Source organism: Xiphophorus maculatus, chromosome 16, assembly GCF_002775205.1.
Source record: "Xiphophorus maculatus strain JP 163 A chromosome 16, X_maculatus-5.0-male, whole genome shotgun sequence".
In the NCBI taxonomy this organism is placed as follows: domain Eukaryota; kingdom Metazoa; phylum Chordata; class Actinopteri; order Cyprinodontiformes; family Poeciliidae; genus Xiphophorus; species Xiphophorus maculatus.
The window spans coordinates 20,803,408-20,825,467 of NC_036458.1; the positions used below are offsets into that span (position 1 = coordinate 20,803,408).

The 22,060-nt window shown below is 40.7% G+C and overlaps 1 protein-coding gene across 4 annotated transcripts; it reads left to right on the forward strand.

Annotated features, from left to right (window-relative positions):
- Nucleotides 1–9,037: 9,037 nt before the first annotated feature.
- tom1 (target of myb1 membrane trafficking protein) lies at nt 9,038–21,494 on the forward strand. 4 transcript variants are annotated; one of them, XM_005813515.2, is made up of 16 exons: nt 9,038–9,262; nt 11,811–11,895; nt 11,996–12,074; nt 12,181–12,330; nt 13,918–14,052; nt 14,146–14,280; nt 15,779–15,895; nt 16,091–16,221; nt 16,312–16,354; nt 16,430–16,559; nt 17,128–17,191; nt 18,532–18,601; nt 18,988–19,053; nt 19,431–19,493; nt 20,009–20,048; nt 20,824–21,494. In XM_005813515.2, exons 1-16 carry the CDS (start codon nt 9,097–9,099, stop codon nt 20,916–20,918), a joined length of 1,569 nt encoding a protein of 522 aa, XP_005813572.2. In that variant the 5' UTR covers nt 9,038–9,096; the 3' UTR covers nt 20,919–21,494. The 4 variants fall into 4 exon arrangements, with proteins under 4 accessions (XP_005813572.2, XP_005813571.2, XP_023205484.1 ...); XM_005813514.2 differs by having other exon boundaries at nt 9,041–9,262; nt 16,088–16,221; XM_023349716.1 differs by lacking the exon at nt 14,146–14,280 and having other exon boundaries at nt 9,043–9,262; nt 16,088–16,221.
- The last annotated feature ends 566 nt before the right edge of the window (nt 21,495–22,060 follow it).

Below are 22,060 nucleotides of genomic sequence, written 5' to 3' on the forward strand. Positions count from 1 at the left end.
GTCTAATATACTCTATCTATTCCCTGAGCTACTATGTCTCTCCGAATGATTAGCATAGCTACTGATTCAACCTGACCAAAAGCAACCAATCAGAACCAGGAGGAGTGTCTTAGCTCTGTCAATCAACCTCATGTACGCGCTGCTAAAAGTGCTAATGGCGGAGAAACAACTTACCATTACAGGAAAACCGTTCATCCACCATCAGTGGTGGACATGCTAACTAGCTTTAGCATTCACAACTGCTATGAGGAAGAAATTGCAGCATAGCAGAGAGCAAGGGGGAAGCTGTACATAAGCATGACTGACAGCGCTAAGACCCGCCTTCTGACCCTGATTGGTTATTTCTAGTTAGCACTGGGAGAAGGCAAAGGAGCTCGATTTTTTTCGGAGATTTTCTGTCTCATGCCATACTGTCACGACCTTTTCAATAAATCTGTAAAAAAAAAAATAAAACATTTTTGTTACATACAGCATCTTCAATAAAGGCCAGTGTGCCCCTAGTCCGCCACACAGAAATTTTTATCTGTCATTTTTCCACAATAATCAAACTAAAGATCCCAGAGTATTCTTTTTGTCACACTAAAATGACAATAATTAGTAAGAAATGATGCATGTGCCATAAATGATCATTTGAAGATATACAGTAGAAAGCGGAAGCAGATGAACAGGTCTTCTAAACGTGGACAACTGCGTCACCTGCTGGTGATGGCAGTGAAGTGCCATCACCAGCACTTCACCTGCTGGTGAAGTGCTGGCGTATATACAGTATATATATATACTGTATATATATACAGTATATATATATACTGTATATATATACATATACAGTATATATATGTATACTGTTAGCATACAGTATACATATATAACTGTATGCTGTATATAGTTATATACTTATACTGTATGCTAGTATACTGTTAGCATACAGTGTACTGTATGCTAACAGTATACATAACTGTATGCTGTATACAGTTATGTACGTATACTGTATGCTAGTATACTGTTAGCATACAGTATACATATACTGCATAGTATATTATTAAGGAAGGAAAGTTATTTGGTTAGCTTAAGTTTTGGAAACAGCATGGCTCTGCTTTCCCTCCTGTTCGCCGGGTCGCGAGCGGATGTCGTCACGGCTGAGACAAAAGAATTAAAAGAAAAAGAACAAAGGCGCCTTTGGAGACAGCTGATGCTTAAAAGCAAAACAGGGCAGTTGTCTGAATTCTTATTACTGAGCATTCCCTTTTCTAGTGAAGGCGTTTCTCTTTGTTAATATATGCAAATAGGGCGTACCTCTGTTTTGACCAATCAAGAGCTACCTTGGAAAAAACTTAGACCTTCCCCTGAGTTTTAATGACAAATATCAAGAGTCATTTTAGTTATTAAAATTATAAGTTATTTTCACAAAACCTATCTTGCTCCTCTGCAGTCAGCTTCTCCAAAGATTTGAATCTTTACCTTATCACAAACAATAATGAGATAGAAGTCTTTTTCATCCTGTAAAACATAACATTCAAACCATTCCCTTTTGGTTTCCGATATTGTCATAGTTAGTACATTTTCAAATACATTCCATTTGACTAGATTAGTACTTGTAACTTGGGTAATATATTTTAATCTAACACACTATTGCTATTAATATTAAGAAGGTGTATCAGAAATTAAACCTCAGTGTTTCCAAGATTCCTAAGTTGTGATCAACTCCAGATGCAACTCTGAGCTCCTGAGAAACCCCCGACCTCTGACCTGCGAGCCAGGGAAGATATTCTTTATGGCCTCCTAATTTAAAACCTTTCAAGAGCTTTGTGTTTTATGGCTGATCTAAGTTACAGCCTTGCCAGAAAAATGTTTATCTGTGAACTCCTGCTTGCATCTGCTTTTGTCCAAAGGAATGTTGGTCTACTTAAACGCACATGGCATTAGCTTAACTATATTAAACCATCAAAAATAGCCATGATTCCTTAACAATATGCATACTGTATGTATAGAGGGCCACATAACTTTTCCCTTCTCTGATTGGGGGCCGGGGTGAGTTTGTAACAGAAAAAGTTACTAATTAAGAAAAACAATTTAATATGCTTCTAAATTAAACCTTAGCTCTAAAAATGTGCCATTACTGTATAATAGGCCCCTGTGGTTTTTATTCATTATTGCTGATTTGTGTTTAAAATCACAATGTCTTGCTTGTGCCGATTTGATATTAATGTATTAAAAGAAAACACATGACATGAGCTAGCTCACAGATTTTTGGTGGCCATTCTTGCCCAAACTAAAGATTAACAGCAGTTTCGTGTATATTTGTATAGAGGAAATAACTTTTGTAATTACTTGTTTTAGAAAAAAAATCTAATACAAATCCATCATGGCTCAAAGTAAAGTGAGTTTAAAGGATTTGTAAAATCATTTTTATTTGACATCTTATCGACTTTGTTAGGAACTTTCTTGTGTCTGAATAGAAGTTGACTGAATCATGGAAATAACTGTTTGAAATGCATCACTTTGTGTAAAAATGATGCATAAGAGTTTGAGTTTTGTAAGATATTCGGTGACATAACACTTAATAAACGTAAACATGCGGCAAGTAGTTTTTTGGGTTTTTTTTAACCTTTGTCAAACAGCAGAGGGCGCTGCTGCATTCATATTTACTCAATGGGTGTAATTCATATTCCTTTATCTAATCAGGTAAACCCCGTTGAGATCTAGATCTCATTTTCAAGAGGGACCTGAGCAAAAAATTTGCAATACATAGCAACCTGGTTACAAGACAAAAACAATTAATACATATGCACAAGTATAAAACAATAAAAACAATGACACTGTTTCATAGAATCTTGTTGCCTATCTTTAATTTTTTTTTTTTTATGTCTCTTCTCTACCGGAAAACAAGCCATTTAAAGGTGGGATGTTCTCTCAATCTGTGGAAAATAAAAATGAATAAAAACCAGAAAATCCTGGGAGTTTGTCTTTGAATGTGAAGATTCGACATGAAGATGAGAGAAAAAGAGCTACAGAAAATAAAACAATTGGAATCTGTATTGCTTTAAATGAACCCTTAGCTTTTTCTTTATCTTGAATATGTTTATCTGTATTTGTTTTTTCTTGAGGCAGAACAAATGAGGCATAACTCTGTCGTTATACAGTGTGTCTGCGAATAAAGTAAAAAAAAAACAACATCCGCCCCCCTCTGCCTCCCCCTCACCCAACAGACTTCTTGTGGCTTTGACGTGAAGCTGTGATGTCACTCATCCTGTCTGTGACATCACAGGCGCCTGTCTTTATATTCCCAGGTTCCACAGAGAAATTCATTTGCAAATGAAGTTCAAACAAAACTGAACGATGGCGGGACGAAATGTATTGATGGAGAACGTGGAAAGTTTGGAGAAGAGCTGCCGGAAGCTTACAAAAGACAACAAGAAGCTTCAGAAAACTGTTGAAGATCTGAGGCTGAAAATTGAGCGACTGACTGCCAGGAAAAAAGATACCTGGCAGGCAGAGAATGAAAGGCTGATCAACAAAAATGATTATTTGAAGCAACAATTCAGCACTTTGAATAGGGAATTGGACGAGGCTAAAGGGACAATTGAACAATTACAATCAGAAAGCAAAGCCCTGTCAAGCCATAATAGGAAGATAAAATGGGGAACAATGGTAGATAAGAAATTTTTTAACAATTCAATGAAAGAGAAATCACAACAGTTGTACTGGATTGGCAAGGTGAACGAAGAGCTCACTCAAGAAATTGCTGGACTTAAATTGAAGATGGACAGACTTAAAGCCAGGGAAGAAAATTCAAAGGCTGACAAAGAAAAGATGGACAAAACAGAGACTCAGACCCCGGATGAAGAAACTAAAGAAGAGAAATCAAATATATTTCAGATAATTGGGAGAACGTTCATCAAAATGTACCAATCAGGGACTTTGAGGTATTGGGTGCCACCCTGGATATTTTAATTTCCAAATAACATTAAATAACGACCACAAAAGCAGGGCTAGACTCAGATGAAGCTTGAGAGCAGAGGCAGAAATCTGCGGCTTCCAGCGGGACGGACGGACATCAGAAGACCGTGACCACCGCAGGCTCCTAGGAGTCTCACAGATTTTTCCAGGACTGTGTCTCCGACCCGCCTGCTGGAAACTATCCGTCGGACAGTCGAACCTCGGACTCAGGAAGAGCAGTGTGGTTTTCGTCCTGGTCGTGGAACACTGGACCAGCTCTACACCCTGCAGGGTCCTGGAGGGTGCATGGGAGTTCGCCCAACTAGTCTACATGTGTTTTGTGGACTTGGAGAAGGCGTTCGACCGTGTCCCTCGGGGAGCCCTGTGGGGGGTTCTCCGGGAGTATGGGGTACCGGGCCCTTTGATACGGGCTGTCAGGTCCCTGTATGACCGGTGTCAGAGTCTGGTCCGCATTGCCGGCAGTAAGTCGGGCTCGTTTCCGGTGAGAGTTGGACTCCGCCAGGGCTGAGCTTTGTCACCGATTCTGTTCTTCACTTTCATGGACAGAATTTCTAGGCGCAGCCAAGGTGTTGAGGGGATCCGATTTGGTGGCCTTAGGATCTCATCTCTGCTTTTTGCAGACAATGTGATCCTTTTGGCTTCATCAGGTCGTGATCTGCAGCTCTCGCTGGAGCGGCTCGCAGCCGAGTGTGAAGCGGCCGGGATGAGGATCAGTGCCTCCAAATCCGAGGCCATGGTTTTGAGCCGGAAAAGGGTAGAATGCCTTCTCTGGGTCAGGGGGGAGGTGTCCTGCCCCCAAGTGGAGGAGTTCAAGTATCTCGGGATCTTGTTCACGAATGGGGGAAGAAGGGAGCGGGAGGTCGACAGGCGGATTGGCGCAGCGTCTGCAGTCAAGCGGGCGCTGTACCGGTCCGTCGTGGTGAAGAGAGAGCTGAGCCAAAAAGCGAAGCTCTCGATTTACCGGTCGATCTACGTTCCCACCCTCATCTATGGTCATGAGCTTTGGGTCGTGACCGAAAGAACGAGATCGCGGATACAAGCGGCAGAAATGGGTTTTCTCCGTAGGGTGTCTGGGCTCTCCCTTAGAGATAGGGTGAGAAGCTCAGTCATCCGGGAGGGACTCAGAGTAGAGCCGCTGCTCCTTCACATCCAGAGGAGCCAGTTGAGGCTCGGGCATCTGGTCAGGATGCCTCCTGGACGCCTCCCTGGTGAGGTGCTCCCGGCACGTCCCACCGGGAGGAGGCCCCGGGGAAGACCCAGGACACGCTGGAGGGACTATGTCTCTCAGCTGGCCTGGGAACGCCTCGGGATTCCCCCGGAGGAGCTGGAAGAAGTGGCCGGGGAGAGGGAAGTCTGGGCCTCCCTTCTGAAGCTGCTACCCCCGCGACCCGACCCCGGGTAAGCGGAAGAAGATAGCTGGATGGATAAATTGCTCCTTCGAAGCCGGAGTCCGATACGCCTGCGGTTTCCAGCGAGAGAGACGGACATCAGAAGACCGTGGCCACGGCAGGCCCCTGGGAGTCTCACATCTTTTCCAGGACTGTGTCTCCGACCCGCCTGCTGGAAACCAACGGCTGACGGGACGTCCGTGAAGGGGGGACAAGTGAGTAGCGTTTAAATTAAAAAGTGAGCGAACGATTGAGGGTCGTTGGGGTGTAAAACCCCATGAATCCTAGGCACTGATAGGTAACAGAAGGACGGCGGAGTCCGCGTAAACTGAAATACCCGTAATACCAAGTGTGTGTGTGAGTGTGAGAATACTTGGAGGAATTTAAATACCACTAGGTATTTGTCCTCATACCAAACGGCAGGAGTGCAAACGGTGAACCTCTGGTGGATGCATGTAGGCAAGAATTTCCCACCTGAAAAGGTTGAAGAGGGAATTACCACAACAGGGGATTGATCACCATCCTGCTAAGAATTTATCCAGTCTTTTAGAGTCCACCCTATGTGTTTTTAAGACTGGAACGAAATTGACTAAATTGCTCAAAATGGGGAAAGGGAATAGCAAATTAACACCGAAAGATAAACTCCAGTGTAAGGACTGGAAGTTTATGGAAAGACAAAACACTAACTCAGTAAAGAATTTAAATAAATTGATAGAAAAATATAACTTTCAGGGCCAAGTAAACACTCAAAAAAACTGACTGAGTTATAGGATGTAGTACGACAGAAAACAAAAATCAAATCAAAAAAATATGAGTAGTGAAGGAATGGGCGAGTTATAAAAGTGGATGGAGGAGCTAAAAAGAGAGAAGAAGGCAATCAGAAAAGTTAGGATAAAACAGGAGAGCAAGAAGAGTGAAGCAGATCAGGCAGCAGAGCAGGGAGGAGCTCAGGTAGGAGTTATAAGAAAAAAGCAATGTCAAATTTATTTATATGGCACTTTAAAAACAGGCATAAAACTGCACCAAAGTGCTGCACAAGAATGACAATAACACAAATGAATAAAAACAGAGTATCAAAACACTAGTTCAATTAAATGCCAAGGAATAAAAATGAGTTTTAAGAAGCGATTTAAAATGATCCAGGCTGTGGGCAGATCTAATTTGGAAAAGTAGATTGTTCCATAGAAGAGGAGCAACAACAGAAAAAGCCCCATCTCCTTTCCTCTTAAGCAACCAAATACAGAAAGAAAATAAAAAGAAGATGTTGAAGATACAGAGTATAGATAAATAAATAAATGATTTAGTAAACAAAATGAAAAATAATGAATTATCTAAAAGCTGGAAAGAAAAGTAGGTGAGAGGAAGTTCATGCAAGGAGGGAGTGAGGATTGTTTTGTGGTCTGTCTGACAGTAGAGAAGTCATGATCATCGCATAAGGCAAGATTTTGATGTAGTTTTAGTTTTCTAAATTCAGAGAACAGTTTTCTCTTTAGAGTGGCTTGTTAAAGTAAGCAAATGATTTATGAGGAATGAAATAATATGGGGAGTTTTAAACGTTTCACAACTGCAAAGAAAATAATAATTTGGTGTTGTGATGCCTTGAGTGGACGTCCAGAGAGGTTGACAAGTAAGTGTTAAGGTGCCAACCTGAACATTATCCAGCTGAATACCTCAATTTAGGTTTTGATGAGAGGGGGGGGTTAGGGGGGGTGTTATCTTTACTTTTCCTACACACACTCGCACACATAATGCAACGTGATTGGATTTGGGGAGAAGGGTGTGACTAATTTGCCATACAAAGGAACCTGGAATGGAGTAGTGGAACGGAGTGGCAATGTAATCACAATGCACTGTAAGCTATGTAATGTGTTTTGAGGCAGTTGACCAAAATCCCGGACGATTTTTAGGTCTGAAAAGTAGGACATGTCCGGGAAAAAGAGACGTCTGGTCACCCTACCATCGAGGTAACGTCTTATGAAGTGGTTATAATCCTCCTGTTTCAGTAACTATAGCTTGGTCACTAGGCACTACTGTGAAATCTTGACCATAAATGAACTTTGTTTGGCATTGTTTCAGTTCCATACATGGTGTATTTAGCTTAGGCCTAATGTTGACTGTAGCAGGCTACCTAGACTCCTCTGTTCAAGGGGGACAGAAGCCATAGCGATAGCAATTTAGACTAAATTTAACGAATATAGGAAAGGCATGCAAGTTCAAAACCAGGTTTACAGAGATGCCAATAAGCTGCATTTCCCTCACAATTTTTTTTTTCTTTTGCATAATGACCAGTTGTGTGCAGCACCTACTGACTGTAGGATTGACTGATTCACTGATTTGTGAAGTAGAGTAATCGTAACAGATCTTTTTCTTCATGTTGGCCGCATTTCTGTACTATTTATTTTTCTCATTTTCAGCACTGACCTTACTTGAAGGGAAAACTTGAGGCTTACAAAAACTTTGTATTTTCTGTCCTGGAGGGTTTACTAAGAAGCTGGTTCAGTTGTAAAGCAGGTTAAGTTAACCTTGTGCTATAGGTAAAGCACCTAATTTTCTTAACTAAATGATGCCTGCAGGTATATCTATTAGCAGGTTTAATTTTGCCTGCACTTGGTTGTGTACATTATTTTAAGTGTATTTGACAAGTTTACCAAAATATAAAAAATGTCATTCAAACTGCATTTGCCTTGTTTTACTTTTTACTTGTACTTTTCATTACATTACTTGAGTACATCCATTTTTACAGTAATTTCCATACTTAAGTACAAGAAGTTTCAGATACTTTAAGACTTTAACTCAAGTAACATTTCAGTCAGTGACTTCGACTTTTACCAAAGTCATATTTTGGAGAGGTACTTGTACTTTTACTTGACTCTGAGATTTCAGTACTTTATACAACACTGGTATAGAGTATACATACAGTATACATACTGTATGCTAACAGTATGTATACTGCATGCTAGCATACTGTTAGCATACAGTATACATAACTGTATACAGCATACAGTTATGTATACTGTTAGCATACAGTACACAGTACACTGCAACAGTAAACTGTATGCTAACAGTATACATAACTGCATACTGTTAGCATACTATGTATACTGTTAGCATACAGTATACATGTATAACTGTATGCTGTATATAGTTATATACGTATACTGAATGCTAGTATACTGTTAGCATACAGTGTACTGTATGCTAACAGTATACATAACTGTATGCTGTATACAGTTATGTACGTATACTGTATGGTAGTATACTGTTAGCATACAGTATACATATACTGCATAGTATATGCATACTGTATGTATACTGTTAGCATACAGTATATGTATACTGTATGCATACTGTACTTATACAGTATGCATACAGTATACATACTGTATGCTAACAGTATGTATACTGCATGCTAGCATACTGTTAGCATACAGTACACAGTGCACTGCAACAGTACACTGTATGCTAACAGTATACTTAACTGCATACTGTTAGCATACTATGTATACTGTTAGCATACAGTATACATACATAACTGTATACAGCATACAGTTATGTAACTGCATACTGTTAGCATACAGTGACTGCAAGCTCGGACAGTTATTGCATGCAAATATTTTCTTCTGTTATTTAATTATTTATTAGTTTAATGGAGCAGACATCCAAGCAGCCACCGCGGGGCGCAGTTACAGCGTACTGACCTTGTAACAGCGAGCATCTGATAAGTAGCAGGCTGCTTTCCCTTTAAAGCCCGATGCACTCGGTGCTCCACTTTGGAGAAAGCAGCAGCAGCGGCAGCAGCAGCAGCAGCAGCGGCGGGGGCCCGGAGACGTCGGGGCTTCGCTGGACCGTCTCACCGTCCACCGTCATGGAGTTTCTGCTGGGGAATCCGTTCAGCTCGCCGGTGGGCCAGTTAATCGGTGAGCTCTCAACGCAAAAAAAAAAAAAAAAAAAAAAAAAGAGAGAGAGAGAGAAAATTAAAAAAAGAAAGCGCCTTAACGCGATCACTGGCTTTGCTCGAGCGATCCGCCCAGGCTCCACCGAGCTGCCGTTTACTCCGTTCTGTTTTCTATTTATTTATTTGTTTATTTTATTTTATTTTTATTTTTATTCCGGGACATGGCGCGTTTCTCCATGGAGGGGGGAAACAACAACTTAAACGCGTGAAAACAGATGGAGGCGCAGCGGCTTACGGCGTGATTGACGCCCTGAGAAGACAATGATTAGGCGGGGGAGGTGTTGGGAGACCGATCGGTCCCCGTTGGCTCCGTTTTTAACCTGCACCGAGCTGAGCCGGACATCCCACCCCCACCCACCACCACCACCCCATCTGACCCAAATGAGAGCAGCCTGCAGCACATTTACATCACACTGGCTTTTCTGTGCCACTCACTCACTAGTATACGCAAACTGACGGCTTCAGACATCACTATTATTATTATTATTGCTCTAATATCAACGATTAAGGAGCTCGTTTTCAGTTATTAAAGAGACAGTGGTAACCTTGGGAACCAGGAAGCGCGTACACCTATATTGACATTTTCTAATGTAACGCCTGTAAACAATGCTAAGGGCAAACAGTTGGGTTTTTCCATGTAAACAACACGCTAAAGCATCATTCGTGGGCCTGTTTCCATCTTTCTGTGAAACGTGCCAACTTGGGGGTTTGAAGTTTCTTATACAGCGTGGATTTCTTTCAACTGTTTATGAAAATGTTATTATTGTTGTTGTTCTTAACGGGTGTACCAGTGTGCTTCTGTTTGCGTCACTGATTGCTGCTTTTGACCAGTTTCAACTGTTACCCTGGTAGCTATTTTTTAACATTAAATAACATTTTTTTAAAAATCACTTTTACCTTCAGCTGCATTGGGATTAGCGATGCACCGATCCACTTTTTGCACTTCCGATACCAGTACCGATATTTGAGGTTTAGATACCGACCCATCTGCTGAATTCACGTAAAGCTTTTCTGTTTTTTCAAACACAGACATAAATGTGCTGAATGACACATTTATTTGATAACTCTGCGCCAGCACAGCAAACTTAAATACACCAGTAACGTCACAAGCTCGGTCAAACATGTAAAAACAACACAAGTTTAATTTGTTCCGTCAGTTCAATCAGGAGTATAATAGCCAATGTAAGATAAATAGCAAATAAACTGAAACTGATACAAATAAAGCAATAGGTTGTCTATCTTGGTGAAGCAAATAAAAATAATCTGCAACAAATCTTTCAATTGGATCAGAAAGCAAAATTAGTCATTCTAAATATAATGTAAAATAAACAACAAACAATGACGTTGCTCAGAGCACAAGGCAAAGAATTAGACGTTATAGATCTGCCCTCATGGATCTGGCACATCGTCACCAATACCAAATGTAGAATTTTTTTTCAATATCGGCCGATACAGATATTAATATCGGATCGTTGCATCTATAATTGAGATAGGATCACAGTTGTCATCTGCTATATCAGGTGTCTGCAACCTGCGAAATGTGACGGATTTAAAATATTAAACAATGAAATACTGACCTTTTTTTAATTCATGTATTTTTTATTCTTTTGTTCTGTGTCCCAGTGGAGAAACACTGGCCACCCGCCCTGAAGCCCCCTCCTGGCAAAATTGGTGTAGAAACCCCCCACTCTCAATTTATCTATCAATCAAGCTACTATACTGGGAATTTCCCATCTTAGTGATAAACAAAGGACCGTTCTATTCTATTGTCACTCCAAAAAAAAGGATATTGACACACTCATTTTTCCACATTATTTGTGGTAGTTTTTACTGGGTTTTTTTGTTTGTTTGTTTTTGTTAGGTATGTAGGAGTGTGCTGCTCTTAAAGTACCAATGTGGAAAGTACGCGTTCACATAGCTGCGCCCATTTAGTTTTCCTGTGGTCATCACTGATTAGGGTTGATGAGACTTATCTTATCCAGGCCGTCTCTTCGGAGCTGTAGATGATTCTTCCAGGTTTTTTGGGTCAAACAGGAAATCGTTTGTCCTTCATCCAGGCAGCCAGGAGCTAAAAATATCCCCACATAATGAAGATGTGCGTCTCCTCAATGGCGCTCGCCTCCTGAAGTAAACCACGCCCAATATGCAGCTTATACACAAAGTACTACTGAATAAAATGTAGTAGCTAGCTTTATGCTACATTGCTGTTTCTTTTCATTTCAGTAGGTTTGAGTGCATTCCCTTTGAAGAGAATACATTTTATGATAGAATTATAAAACTAAAGTAATTTTTCCTGTCGGTGCATTGCTAATGTACAGTTTCTAATTTCAAAATGTGCAGAACTGTAGCTAAATGTTAAAGCTAAAGAATAAAAAAATTTACCAGCTGCTAATGGTACAATAACAAATGTGATGCATAAATATGGATAAATGTCATATTTTTTTGTTATTAGCATTAGCAGTAGCGCGCTGTTTTACGTTTCTTGACTTTTTGGGGGGGGTTTCTTACAGAGCGTGCCACTAACTCCAGTTTACCATCTGAAGACTGGGAACTCAACATGGAAATCTGTGACATAATCAACAGCTCAGAGGAAGGGTGTGTATCCGCGTGTGCGTGTTATCCGTCTTCATCAGAAACATGCCCTTCCCTCGAGCCTCCACGCGTCGTAACTGTTGCCACCTCTCTTGACTTCCAGGCCCAGAGACGCAGTCAGAGCCATAAAGAAACGGATTGTGGCCAACAAGAACTTCAAGGAGATCATGTTGGCTCTTACCGTGAGCGCCGGTTCCGCTTTTTGTCGTCGTGTGAAATCTTGGAATTGAAGCAGCTTGGTTTCTCTTGGCTTGTTGGATTCCCACCTCATCCTCTTTCCCAGCGCAGGTCCTCGAGACGTGTGTGAAGAACTGCGGCTACAGGTTTCACACCTCGGTGACGACGCGCGACTTCATCGAGGGCGTTCTGGTGCGCTCCATCATCCCCAGGAACAACCCGCCGCAGGTCGTACACGACCGAGTCCTCGGCATCATACAGGTGGGCCGAGTTCGGTGGGAACTGGTTACATTTGCTTGGGTCACTTTTTGGGAAATAGGTTCTCCATCCATCCATCCATCCATTTTCTGTTCACCCTTTGTCCCTAATGGGGTCGGGAGGGGTTGCTGGTGCCTATCTCCAGCTACGTTCCGGGCGAGAGGCGGGGTACACCCTGGACAGGTCGCCAGTCTGTCGCAGGGCAACACAGAGACAGACAGGACAAACAACCATGCACACACACACACTCACACCTAGGGAGAATTTAGAGAGACCAATTAACCTGACAGTCATGTTTTTGGACTGTGGGAGGAAGCCGGAGAACGCGGAGAGAACCCACGCATGCACAGGGAGAACATGCAAACTCCATGCAGAAAGACCCCGGCTGGGAATCGAACCCAGGACCTTCTTGCTGCAAGGTGTTACCAACTGCGCCACTGTGCAGCCGCCGGAAATAGGTTCTTTAAGGGAGAATTTTTACTACACTTTTTTACTTGAGGGACTTTATTGTGAAGTGTCGCTAACTTCTAGAAGTTTTATTAGGGTTTCTTTTGCCTGAATTTGTTTTCTTGTGTAATCATGTTGTTTAGATGAATTATCGTCATACCCTTAAAATACCTAAATTTCCACGTGAGTTTATGTTTTGGTGCGTGACGTCATTTGGTTTGTCAAAATGTAAAGTTATGTGTAACTGTTGGTGTTTTAAGGAATCAAAAAGAAAACATATTCATCTTAATAAGAGAATTGCAAAAAAGCAAATATCAGGGGGAAAAAATTCCAAGTCAGTTTCTTTCAATATAAAACGTTGATTAAAACATTTTAAGTGAGTATCTTTGTTTGGTGAATTTGTGGTAAAGCAAAAAAAAGGGAGATGATTTTGTTGTAATCATGTTATTTAGATTAATTATTTTAATTTCAGTCCTTAAAATACCAACTTTTCCGCAAAACTTTATGTTTTGATGGCTGACGTCATTCAGTTTGTCAGAATATGAAGATATGAGCAAATGTTGGTATTTAAGGAATAAAATAAGAAAGTAATTTATCTAAATAAGAGAATTACAAAATAATAAATATAAACTTAGAGCATGTGGAAATTGTGTTTGTTTTAATGACTAATATGAAAATCATTACAAAATAACAAAATCATAATATATTTCTTATTTTTTTACCAAAAATTCACCAGACACAGATACACACCTTAAAGTTTTATGTTGATAGAAACTGATTTGGATTCTTTTTTTTTTTTTTTTCTTTCGCCTGATTTTGCTATTTGTAAATATGTAAATTTCCACATAGCTTCAGTTTGATGATGTCATTTTTAAACATTAAATGATTGATCTTTTTTTTTTTTTTGATCAGTTACTACTCGAGACGCCTTATTAACAAATCATTTTTCACTCTCACTTGAGTAATTTCTTGGACAACTACTTGTTACTTTTAACTTGAGTAAAATATGTTGAGCTAGTGCCACTGTTAGTGGAGCACCAGGCTCTGCAGGTGGAGCTGAGGTGGAACAAAGAGCCCGGGCTGGACCCGGTCTCATTCGCGTCATTGCCTGTGAGTAACTTGCGGTCTCTTCCCTCAACAAAGGCGTGGGCCGACGCATTCCGCAGCTCGCCCGACCTGACGGGCGTGGTGTCGGTGTACGAAGACCTGCGGCGGAAGGGACTGGAGTTCCCGGCGGCTCAGCTCGACGGCTACCCGTCGGCTCAGGCTCCGAAGAAGGTGCAGGCGCCGTTGCTGTGCTTTCCGATCTGCCTCCTCTTGTCTGTTGCTCATTCCTTTTCTCTTGTCTTCTCGCTGCCTCTGCGCATGCAGACTTTACCTGCGAACGGGCCCGCTGTCACTGCTCTGTCTGCTGTGCGCCTGTCCTCTAAGCCTCCTCTCATCCCCGCTCACACCTCTGAGCTCAGACTGGCCCTGGAGGGAGCCGGTGCCTTCACTCCCAGCCAGGTGATGCAGCCGGAAGACAACAGCTGACTTGTCACCGCGCTCTGACAATTTCAGTTTCTCTATCGTCACCTTCCTAAAATAGTAGCCCAAGTCATTTTTTTTCTAAAATTTGACAGAAAAAGTTTGCCAATTTTTTTTTTGTGCAAAAATTTGGGGGGGAGGGGGGAGGCATTATTTCAGGAAGGTGATGCTATGGTGGTTTAACAATTGCTTATTATTTCTATTTCTTACTTTGGCCTTTAACCTTCATCCTTCCTTTCACTAAGAATTGAGTCACTCAACCAGCAGGAGTGTTTGTGGCTGATATCGGACCACTAGTTTTGTGAAGCTCTGACCTTCCAACAAGTTTTAGCTAACTGGCTAATTTCTATTTAGGGGTTTTAAACAAAACCATAGAAAATGTATCTTTCTAAAGGGACAGTATTTTTCTGCCATCTTCTAGCGTAACAAAGTAGCTATGTTAACTTCAGTTGTTATTAAAATGCTATATGTGTTAAATATGACTTAAAAGTCATTTGCCTTCCTAATTTAACGCCTTGAAATTGGGCTTCTGTCGCTTTAAAGACTCCTGCTCCTTCTGAAACTCTGCACTGACAGATGATTGTTGAATCACACTAGGAGGAGAGGCGACGTCACACTGTGTGTGTGAGTGAGCAGTCTGTGTTACACAGCTCTGCAGATAAGCACCATTCCACACCATTCCATAAAGACAACTGATCACAGATGTGAAATTTTAATCTGCTCTATATTAGCAAATTAGCATGATTAGCACAATTAGCACTAATATCTGTGGATTTACTTTACTTTCATATTAAGATCAGAGATTTCCAAAACTTCCAAGACTTCCTAATCCAGCGTAATCTGGATAAAGTTGTTGAAAAGGAAAACTTTAAAACGTTCAGCTTCCTGTTCACTCCTGAAATCTCACCCCGAGTTAAAAGCAGCAGCCTCACTTCCTGTTTAGGCACCTCACTAACACTGCTAGCAAAATGACTAACTTTGAGTCTTCTTCCTTCAGTTCCTACTTCCACACTGAAAAGTGTGGCTGCAAAGTAATGTAGTGCTTAGCTACGGTAGAGTCACTGCTTGGAAAAGAAATTAGTTGTTTTCAACCTTTTAATCCAGAGATGCACCGATCCAATAGTAACATCTGTATCATCCTGTTATCAAAACAAAAATTTCTAGATTAGGGATTGTGGCAAAGTGCCCGATCAATTCAGTCTAACTCTATATGTTTATATGTTTGACCATGCTTGTGAAGCTCCTGTTGTATTCAGCACATTTATGTCTGCGTTTCAAAAAATTTAAATATTTTAAGTCAACACGGCATTGTTTTCCTGCATCGGATCGGAATCGGCCGATCTCAAACCTCAGATATCGGTATCGGAAGTGAAAAAAAGTGGATCGGTGCGTCCCTAGTTTGGCCGTCGCCGACCGATTTCTCAGCGCATCTCGGATTGTCGCTGCGCCCTTCGACTCACTCGCCGTGTCGCTGCAGGTGAAGATGCTGAAGACGGAGCTGGGCGTGGTGCGCAGCAACCTGTCCACCATGTCGGACATGATGAGCCAGCTGGACCCGGTCACGGCGAAGCAGGCAGACATGGAGCTGCTGGAGGTAAAAATGGATCCGTCTCGGAGCTGAAAGCGCTCCTCGCCACGTCACTGTGGATTTCCTTCCTCTCCTGTGGCTTGATGACGCTGCGGTACCCTTAACTGATCTAGTGCTTCATGCGCTCCGTGCTACATCTGGCCCTTCAATCCCCCCCCCCCACCCACCCACACATGCTTTGTCTGGTTGTGTCATTAGCAGTTGTACACTGTATGTAAGGAAATGCAAGACAGGATCGTGAAGATCATCCCCAGACTCAGCGAGGAGAAGCTTATCGAGGAATTACTGGCCACCAACGATGAAATGAACACTGCATTCACTCGCTACCACAGGTGACTACATTATTATTATTATTATTATTATTATTATTAAACTCTTCATTAAGGCTTTTTAATCCCCATTGGTTGTTTTGCTGTTTACAGGTTTGAAAGAAGATTAACAATTGGTCAAAGCACAGAGCAGAAGGTAAAGAGCAGCAATATCCTCTTATTAGTGTCGTGTATCAGTTGGATTTGACACTTTTCTTTTGGTTTCTTGCAGAGCGACAACTATATGAACCTGTCGGACCTTTATTCACCCGTCAGCCAATCAGGGATCGCCTCAGTTAAAAGCGACAGCTCCCTCAGTCTGTCCAAGCCAGACAGTTTGTACAGTCTGATGGCCAAGCTGAGTAAGTGCCGCATTTCTCAGCGTGTCCGAAACGCAGCTCGCTTTCTGTAGCTCGCTCATAGCTATAAATGGTACCAAGATGAGTCATAAAGTGATGAAACTGAAATATTGTGGGGTTTTTTACACATATATTATGGAGTGACATTTATATTTTGCCTGTAGCGCCTGCTGGAAATGTTGCCTGGTGTTTGATGTAGAGAATCATCTGGTTGTTTAAGTTTGTGTTTGGTTTTTTTTAATTACACAAATCAATTAAGTCAAGTCAGTACAATTATTTCTTAATTTGGAAATATTGTTTCTCATTGAATTCATGTACCTGTTGAAGTGTAATATGTTGCTTTAATAAAGACATAGATGTATTAGTTTTTCTGTTTACATAGATAATAAATGTGGAGAGCGATGTATTTGTTTTTCCATTTTTAATGTGGCGTTTTTCTGTATAAATATGAAGCATGTTGTTTTTGTACCATTTTCAATTGAATATCTTATTTAAAGATTTTACCATGAGTTCTTTTTACGTTGTTGTTCTATCTTTTTTACAACGCTTCCTGTTCTTTTTTCATATTCAGGTACAAGCGAATCAGACGACATGTTGTCGCAGAAAATAAACATCTCAAGTCAGCAACTAACAAGGTAAACAAAAGAAATTACAAATCAATTCTAAAAGGCTAAAACCAGCAACGCGCTGAACAGTATTTTGTTTCCAATTCCTCGTTATTTTTTATCTGCTTGTTACTGATCCTAGCTGATTTGAATTTCTCTTATTTATATTTTATAAGAAGTGACATCGTTTTAAAACAAAGGCAAAATGACCTTAGAATTAACACGTTTTTATTGTGTTTAGCATTTTATATTAGCAAAATGGGTAATGTTAGCACGGCTAGCAGCACCAAAACAGCAGAGTTTGTGAGCATAAAGCAGTCGTTCATCTTCACTCTAGGATTTTCAAGACATTCCCAAATCCAGCAGTGAACATGCCAACTGCTTTGCTGCGCATCTTAACAAGAGTGAAGATATAGTTGACAAGTTGCAATGCCAAGCAACAGCAGTGGGCTAACGGTGGGGGGAAATAAAAGTCCTTAACGCGTTAGCACTTTTGCTAGCTTTGAACCCTAAATTATGTTTTTCCAGACCATGCTGGTCGTAGCGTTTTTGTGTTAGCAGAAGCACAACTAATTTATTATTAGTGCTATGAGATTAGGACAAGTAACTTTCTTCTTAGCATGCCAACGGTGGTGGGCACATGTGAGTTTATCCATTAAAAGCAGAGCAATTATTTTTAAGGTTTTGTGCTTTAATATTTTTGCTAACTTTGAAAATGTTTAATTAGCCCACTGCTTTAGTTATCAGCACCCGCCACTGCATAGAAATAAATCCAAATGTTAAAACTAGGGATACATGATATATCTGCATCAAACATCTGTATTTGCCAATGGTGTTCATTTTTTAGCATATCAGGTAAATAAAACTGGGTCCATATTTATTAACAATATTAATCTCCATCTTGTTGCTGCTTTTGTATATGTTTCTGGAGGGATGGGGTTAGATGAAGCAGAGAGGCTTCTGCAAAACACTGGAAGTGTAGGGAAATGTATATGACACATGTAGATACCAGTTAGAGGAGCAATATTAATATCAAATATCAGATATCGACCATGTAAGTCAGCTTGTCATCCTGCGGCAGCTGAGAGATGGAAGGTTTCTCGATTTGTTCGGCCAGAAGAATCCAAAGGATCCAAACTTGTCTTAATGCACATCCGGCATAACCATATCACTCCAACCATGTGAGAAAAATGTTGTAAGCACACGATGCAAGACCCTTTAGTTGCAGACAAAAGCGACGCAAATTCTGTAATTCTGCATGTTTGTGGCAAGTTGCATTTTCTGCTGAAAACGTTTCACCCGGCTTGCCTTGTTCTTATGTAAATGACTCTAACGGCAGTTAATTAATGTACAAAACCTTTTGTTTTCAGTGATACGAATGAAGTGACAGCGGACGATCTGGCTCGAGCTCCGGGCAGCAGTTTACAAAACTCCAGATTGGTAAGAAGAAAAAACAAACAAAACACAGTGGCATTTGGGATTCCTACAGATTTGAGAGTCACAAGACTGAACTTGTTGTCTGTCATGGGACATTTGAGCACACGTGAACATTAAGGTGAAAGCAGCTTAAAATGGTAAAGAAAAAATTTAAAAAGTCAAGTTGGGCTTAGAGTTAGGTTTTAAACAGGGTGTTTATAGCGTCTGTGCTATGAACACAGTGGTGAGTTTTGGGGGAATAGTTATGTCTCTCGAAGTGTTTCCTTTTCAATTAACTCTTTGTGTGTGTGTGTGTGTGCGTGTGTGCGTGTGTGTGTGTGTGTGTGTGTGTGTGTGTGTGTGTGTGTGTGCGTGCGTGCGTGTGTGTGTGTGTGTGTGTGTGCACGAAGGATGAGAGTCCAGCCTCGACCCACAGCTCTTCACCAAAGTTAGAATGGATGATTAAAAGGGGAATGGTGGGTCTGAATGCTCAGCTAGCGTGCCAACGCTTGCATTTTGTGCCTGTATTGCCATTCGCACGTGTTGTGGGTGACTTTTATTTCTGTTTATGACAATTTTTTTACTTATTAAAATTTTTATTTTTATTTTTTGAGGCCAGTTCCAATGGTCTGCATGTTGGTGTTTGATTCCGAGAGCACCACCTCATTGTTTGGGACGTGTCGACATTTTTCCTCACTTCTTGAGTTTTCTCCGTTCCTCGTTTTGGTTGGCGATGCAGTTTGAGTCTTCTGTCCTTTTCGCTTTCGATTTGTGTTCGGTGGTTTGGTGGCATGACGATTCCGCTGTTTCACTTCCGGCTCCGCTGACCCTTTGCTCTACTTTTCCTCCTCAGATTCCCGTCAACCAGTCCAATGTCATGGACGATGTCGAGAAATGGCTAGAGCTGGAAGACGAGGTCAGCGACCAGATCTTATGAAGCTGATTTGTTTATGTTCCAACTGACGTGTTACACCTATTTTTCTGTAGTTTAAATATTAAAGGCACACAGTCTTCTCTAAAAATTCTACATTTATAAAACTTCTAAAATTTATAAACCATTGAAACCAGCAAACGTTTTTTGAGAAACTTTTATTTGGTTTTTCTGAGAAGGATTTTTCGGCTATGTTGGAAATCTATTTCGTTTCGCTCAGTTCTGTATAATAACGTCCAATTAGAAAACTGCAGAATATTGTATTTGCTGGTCTTTATTGGTTTTAGTTTGAGCACATTTCTTTAGGGTGAAGGAAAAACAAACAAAACAAAGGTTGGAATTTTCTTTCACTTTCACTGTATAGTATTGATGCTGCAATTTAAAAAAAAAAAAAGACTTATTTGAAATCATTTTGCCAGCACTTTGACAAAACACTACAGCAAGGGAGGTGAATGAACATGTTTTCTTTGTGTGTGTGTGTTTTTTTTTCTGCAATGCAGTACGACGACTATGAAGACTCAGAGGGTGTGACCAGTGAAGGTGAGGATTAAAACATTAAGTCCTGCTGAATGACTCACTGATTCTAGCTAGCGTTTTATTCGGCTGCCATGGTTACCAGTGGATCCATTAGATAGAAACCGTTCTCTGAAACTAATGTATGAAACTGTTATTTTTAAAGCAGTGGGCGCAGTCTGGTTTGTTTTCTGTTTTATAGAAATATTGAATGTGCCTGGTCACGATAACAGACGTTGCTGGACGATAAACTCTCCCAGACGTTATCGCGATAAACGATAATATTGTTCTTTTGGACCATTTTCCAGCAATGTAATGGTAATGGCTTAGCACATTCTCAAAGATCGATAAATTTTAAACTCTACTGAATATTTAACACAGGAACTGGAAAATAAATAAACAAAACAACAGAAACAACTAATAAAATAAATGGTGAGGTTTCTGTAAACAAAATTGTCTTTCAGAAAAAAGTCTAGTTGAGACCAAAGCACCAGACTAAAGACCTTTGTCATTCAGGTTTTGGTAGAAAGAGAGAGAGAAAAGAGAAAAACAGAAAATCATGCAAGTGGTAATTATTTATATTGTTTTAATTCATCATACTATTAATTTCTTTCGACAGGCCTGGCTCATGCATTTCACCAGCAGATGGCGCTTTCCAGCAGGCTTTAGATTTATTAATAACTAATCAGGATGTACCTTCTCTACATTCTATGTGTTCTTTTTTTTATGTTCCTCTCCGGTTAACCTGCAGCTGTCAGCCACGACTCAAACTCTGAATCATGTTGTTTTTGGCTCTCGGCAGAGTTCGACAGGTTTCTGGCAGAAAGAGCAAAAGCGGCGGAGCGCCTGCCGTCCCTGCGAGGCTCCTCACAGGACGCCAGCTACTCAGAGTCCTAAAGCCATTCGGTGGGCCACCTCCAACCCCCCCGGCGCCACCGGCCGGAGCGTCCCGACTTGTGATTGAGTGGAGGGTCGTTACGTGGAAGTGACACTCGAGGAACAACGCTGGACGGGAAAATGAGCTGGGAACTGGATGAAAACCATGCTGGTGAAGGAATGTTTTTGCTGGAGGGTTTGTATGCGAGCAAACTTTTGCACATTTTTTATATGGTTACATTCCTGGCATTCAGAGGGGAATAAAAGGTAATGTTACAAAGAAACACTTTGCAGGATATATTATGTATTATACTGCTGTGAAATGTATATATAAATATATATATAAGCATATATATATATATATATATTGGTAACATGAAAGGTAAAAATACACTTTAAAAAATAATTAAAATAAAACACTGTAAACTTGTAAGTGAAGCTCTGATGTAACATACTGTTATTGTTTAATGCTTCACTTTTTTTCTTGTTGGATGTGGAAAAATTCCAGGTTTTGTACTTCCAGCTTTTCCGCAAAATGACGGAAATTCATGACAAATTGCTGCCAGATATTAAACTAAAGCTATTAACTGGACGTCAGAATTGTCTTGTCTTCTTTCTTTTTCTCCGAATTCAAACTGTCACTGTTATTTTCATCTTACGATTTATTATTCTGCGGTTCACGTTGTTTACTATGAAACGGTGGCTGTGAAATCTTGCACTCTGAGCACGCTTCAAAAAGGTAGAAGTTGGGTCAAGAAAGAAAGAAGAGAAGAAATTCAGTCCAATTCAATTTTCCCAAAGAAAAAACTGAGCGTCATCATGCTGCCGCCATAAGTAGTTCAATTCAAGAATGCAGAGGTTCCTTTTATTTATTCGCTCTGTGTTTTTTCCCCTAAAAATATGAATCGGTTTTGTTTTATTTTGCCATTGGATAGCATTCCTGCCACCCCCCCCCCCCCCCCCCCCCCCAAAAAAAACGAACAAGTAATTAGAAACTGCCATTTTCTGATACAATAAAAACTAATTTTACCTTCCATCGGCCTTTGAAAAATAAAAGCATTACACAATGTGTTATATTTTAGGAACCATAAATGTGACGTGGGAAAGCAAACGCTGTAAGCCTAATATTTTTACTCTTAAGGGTCACCGTGAGGTCATGTTTA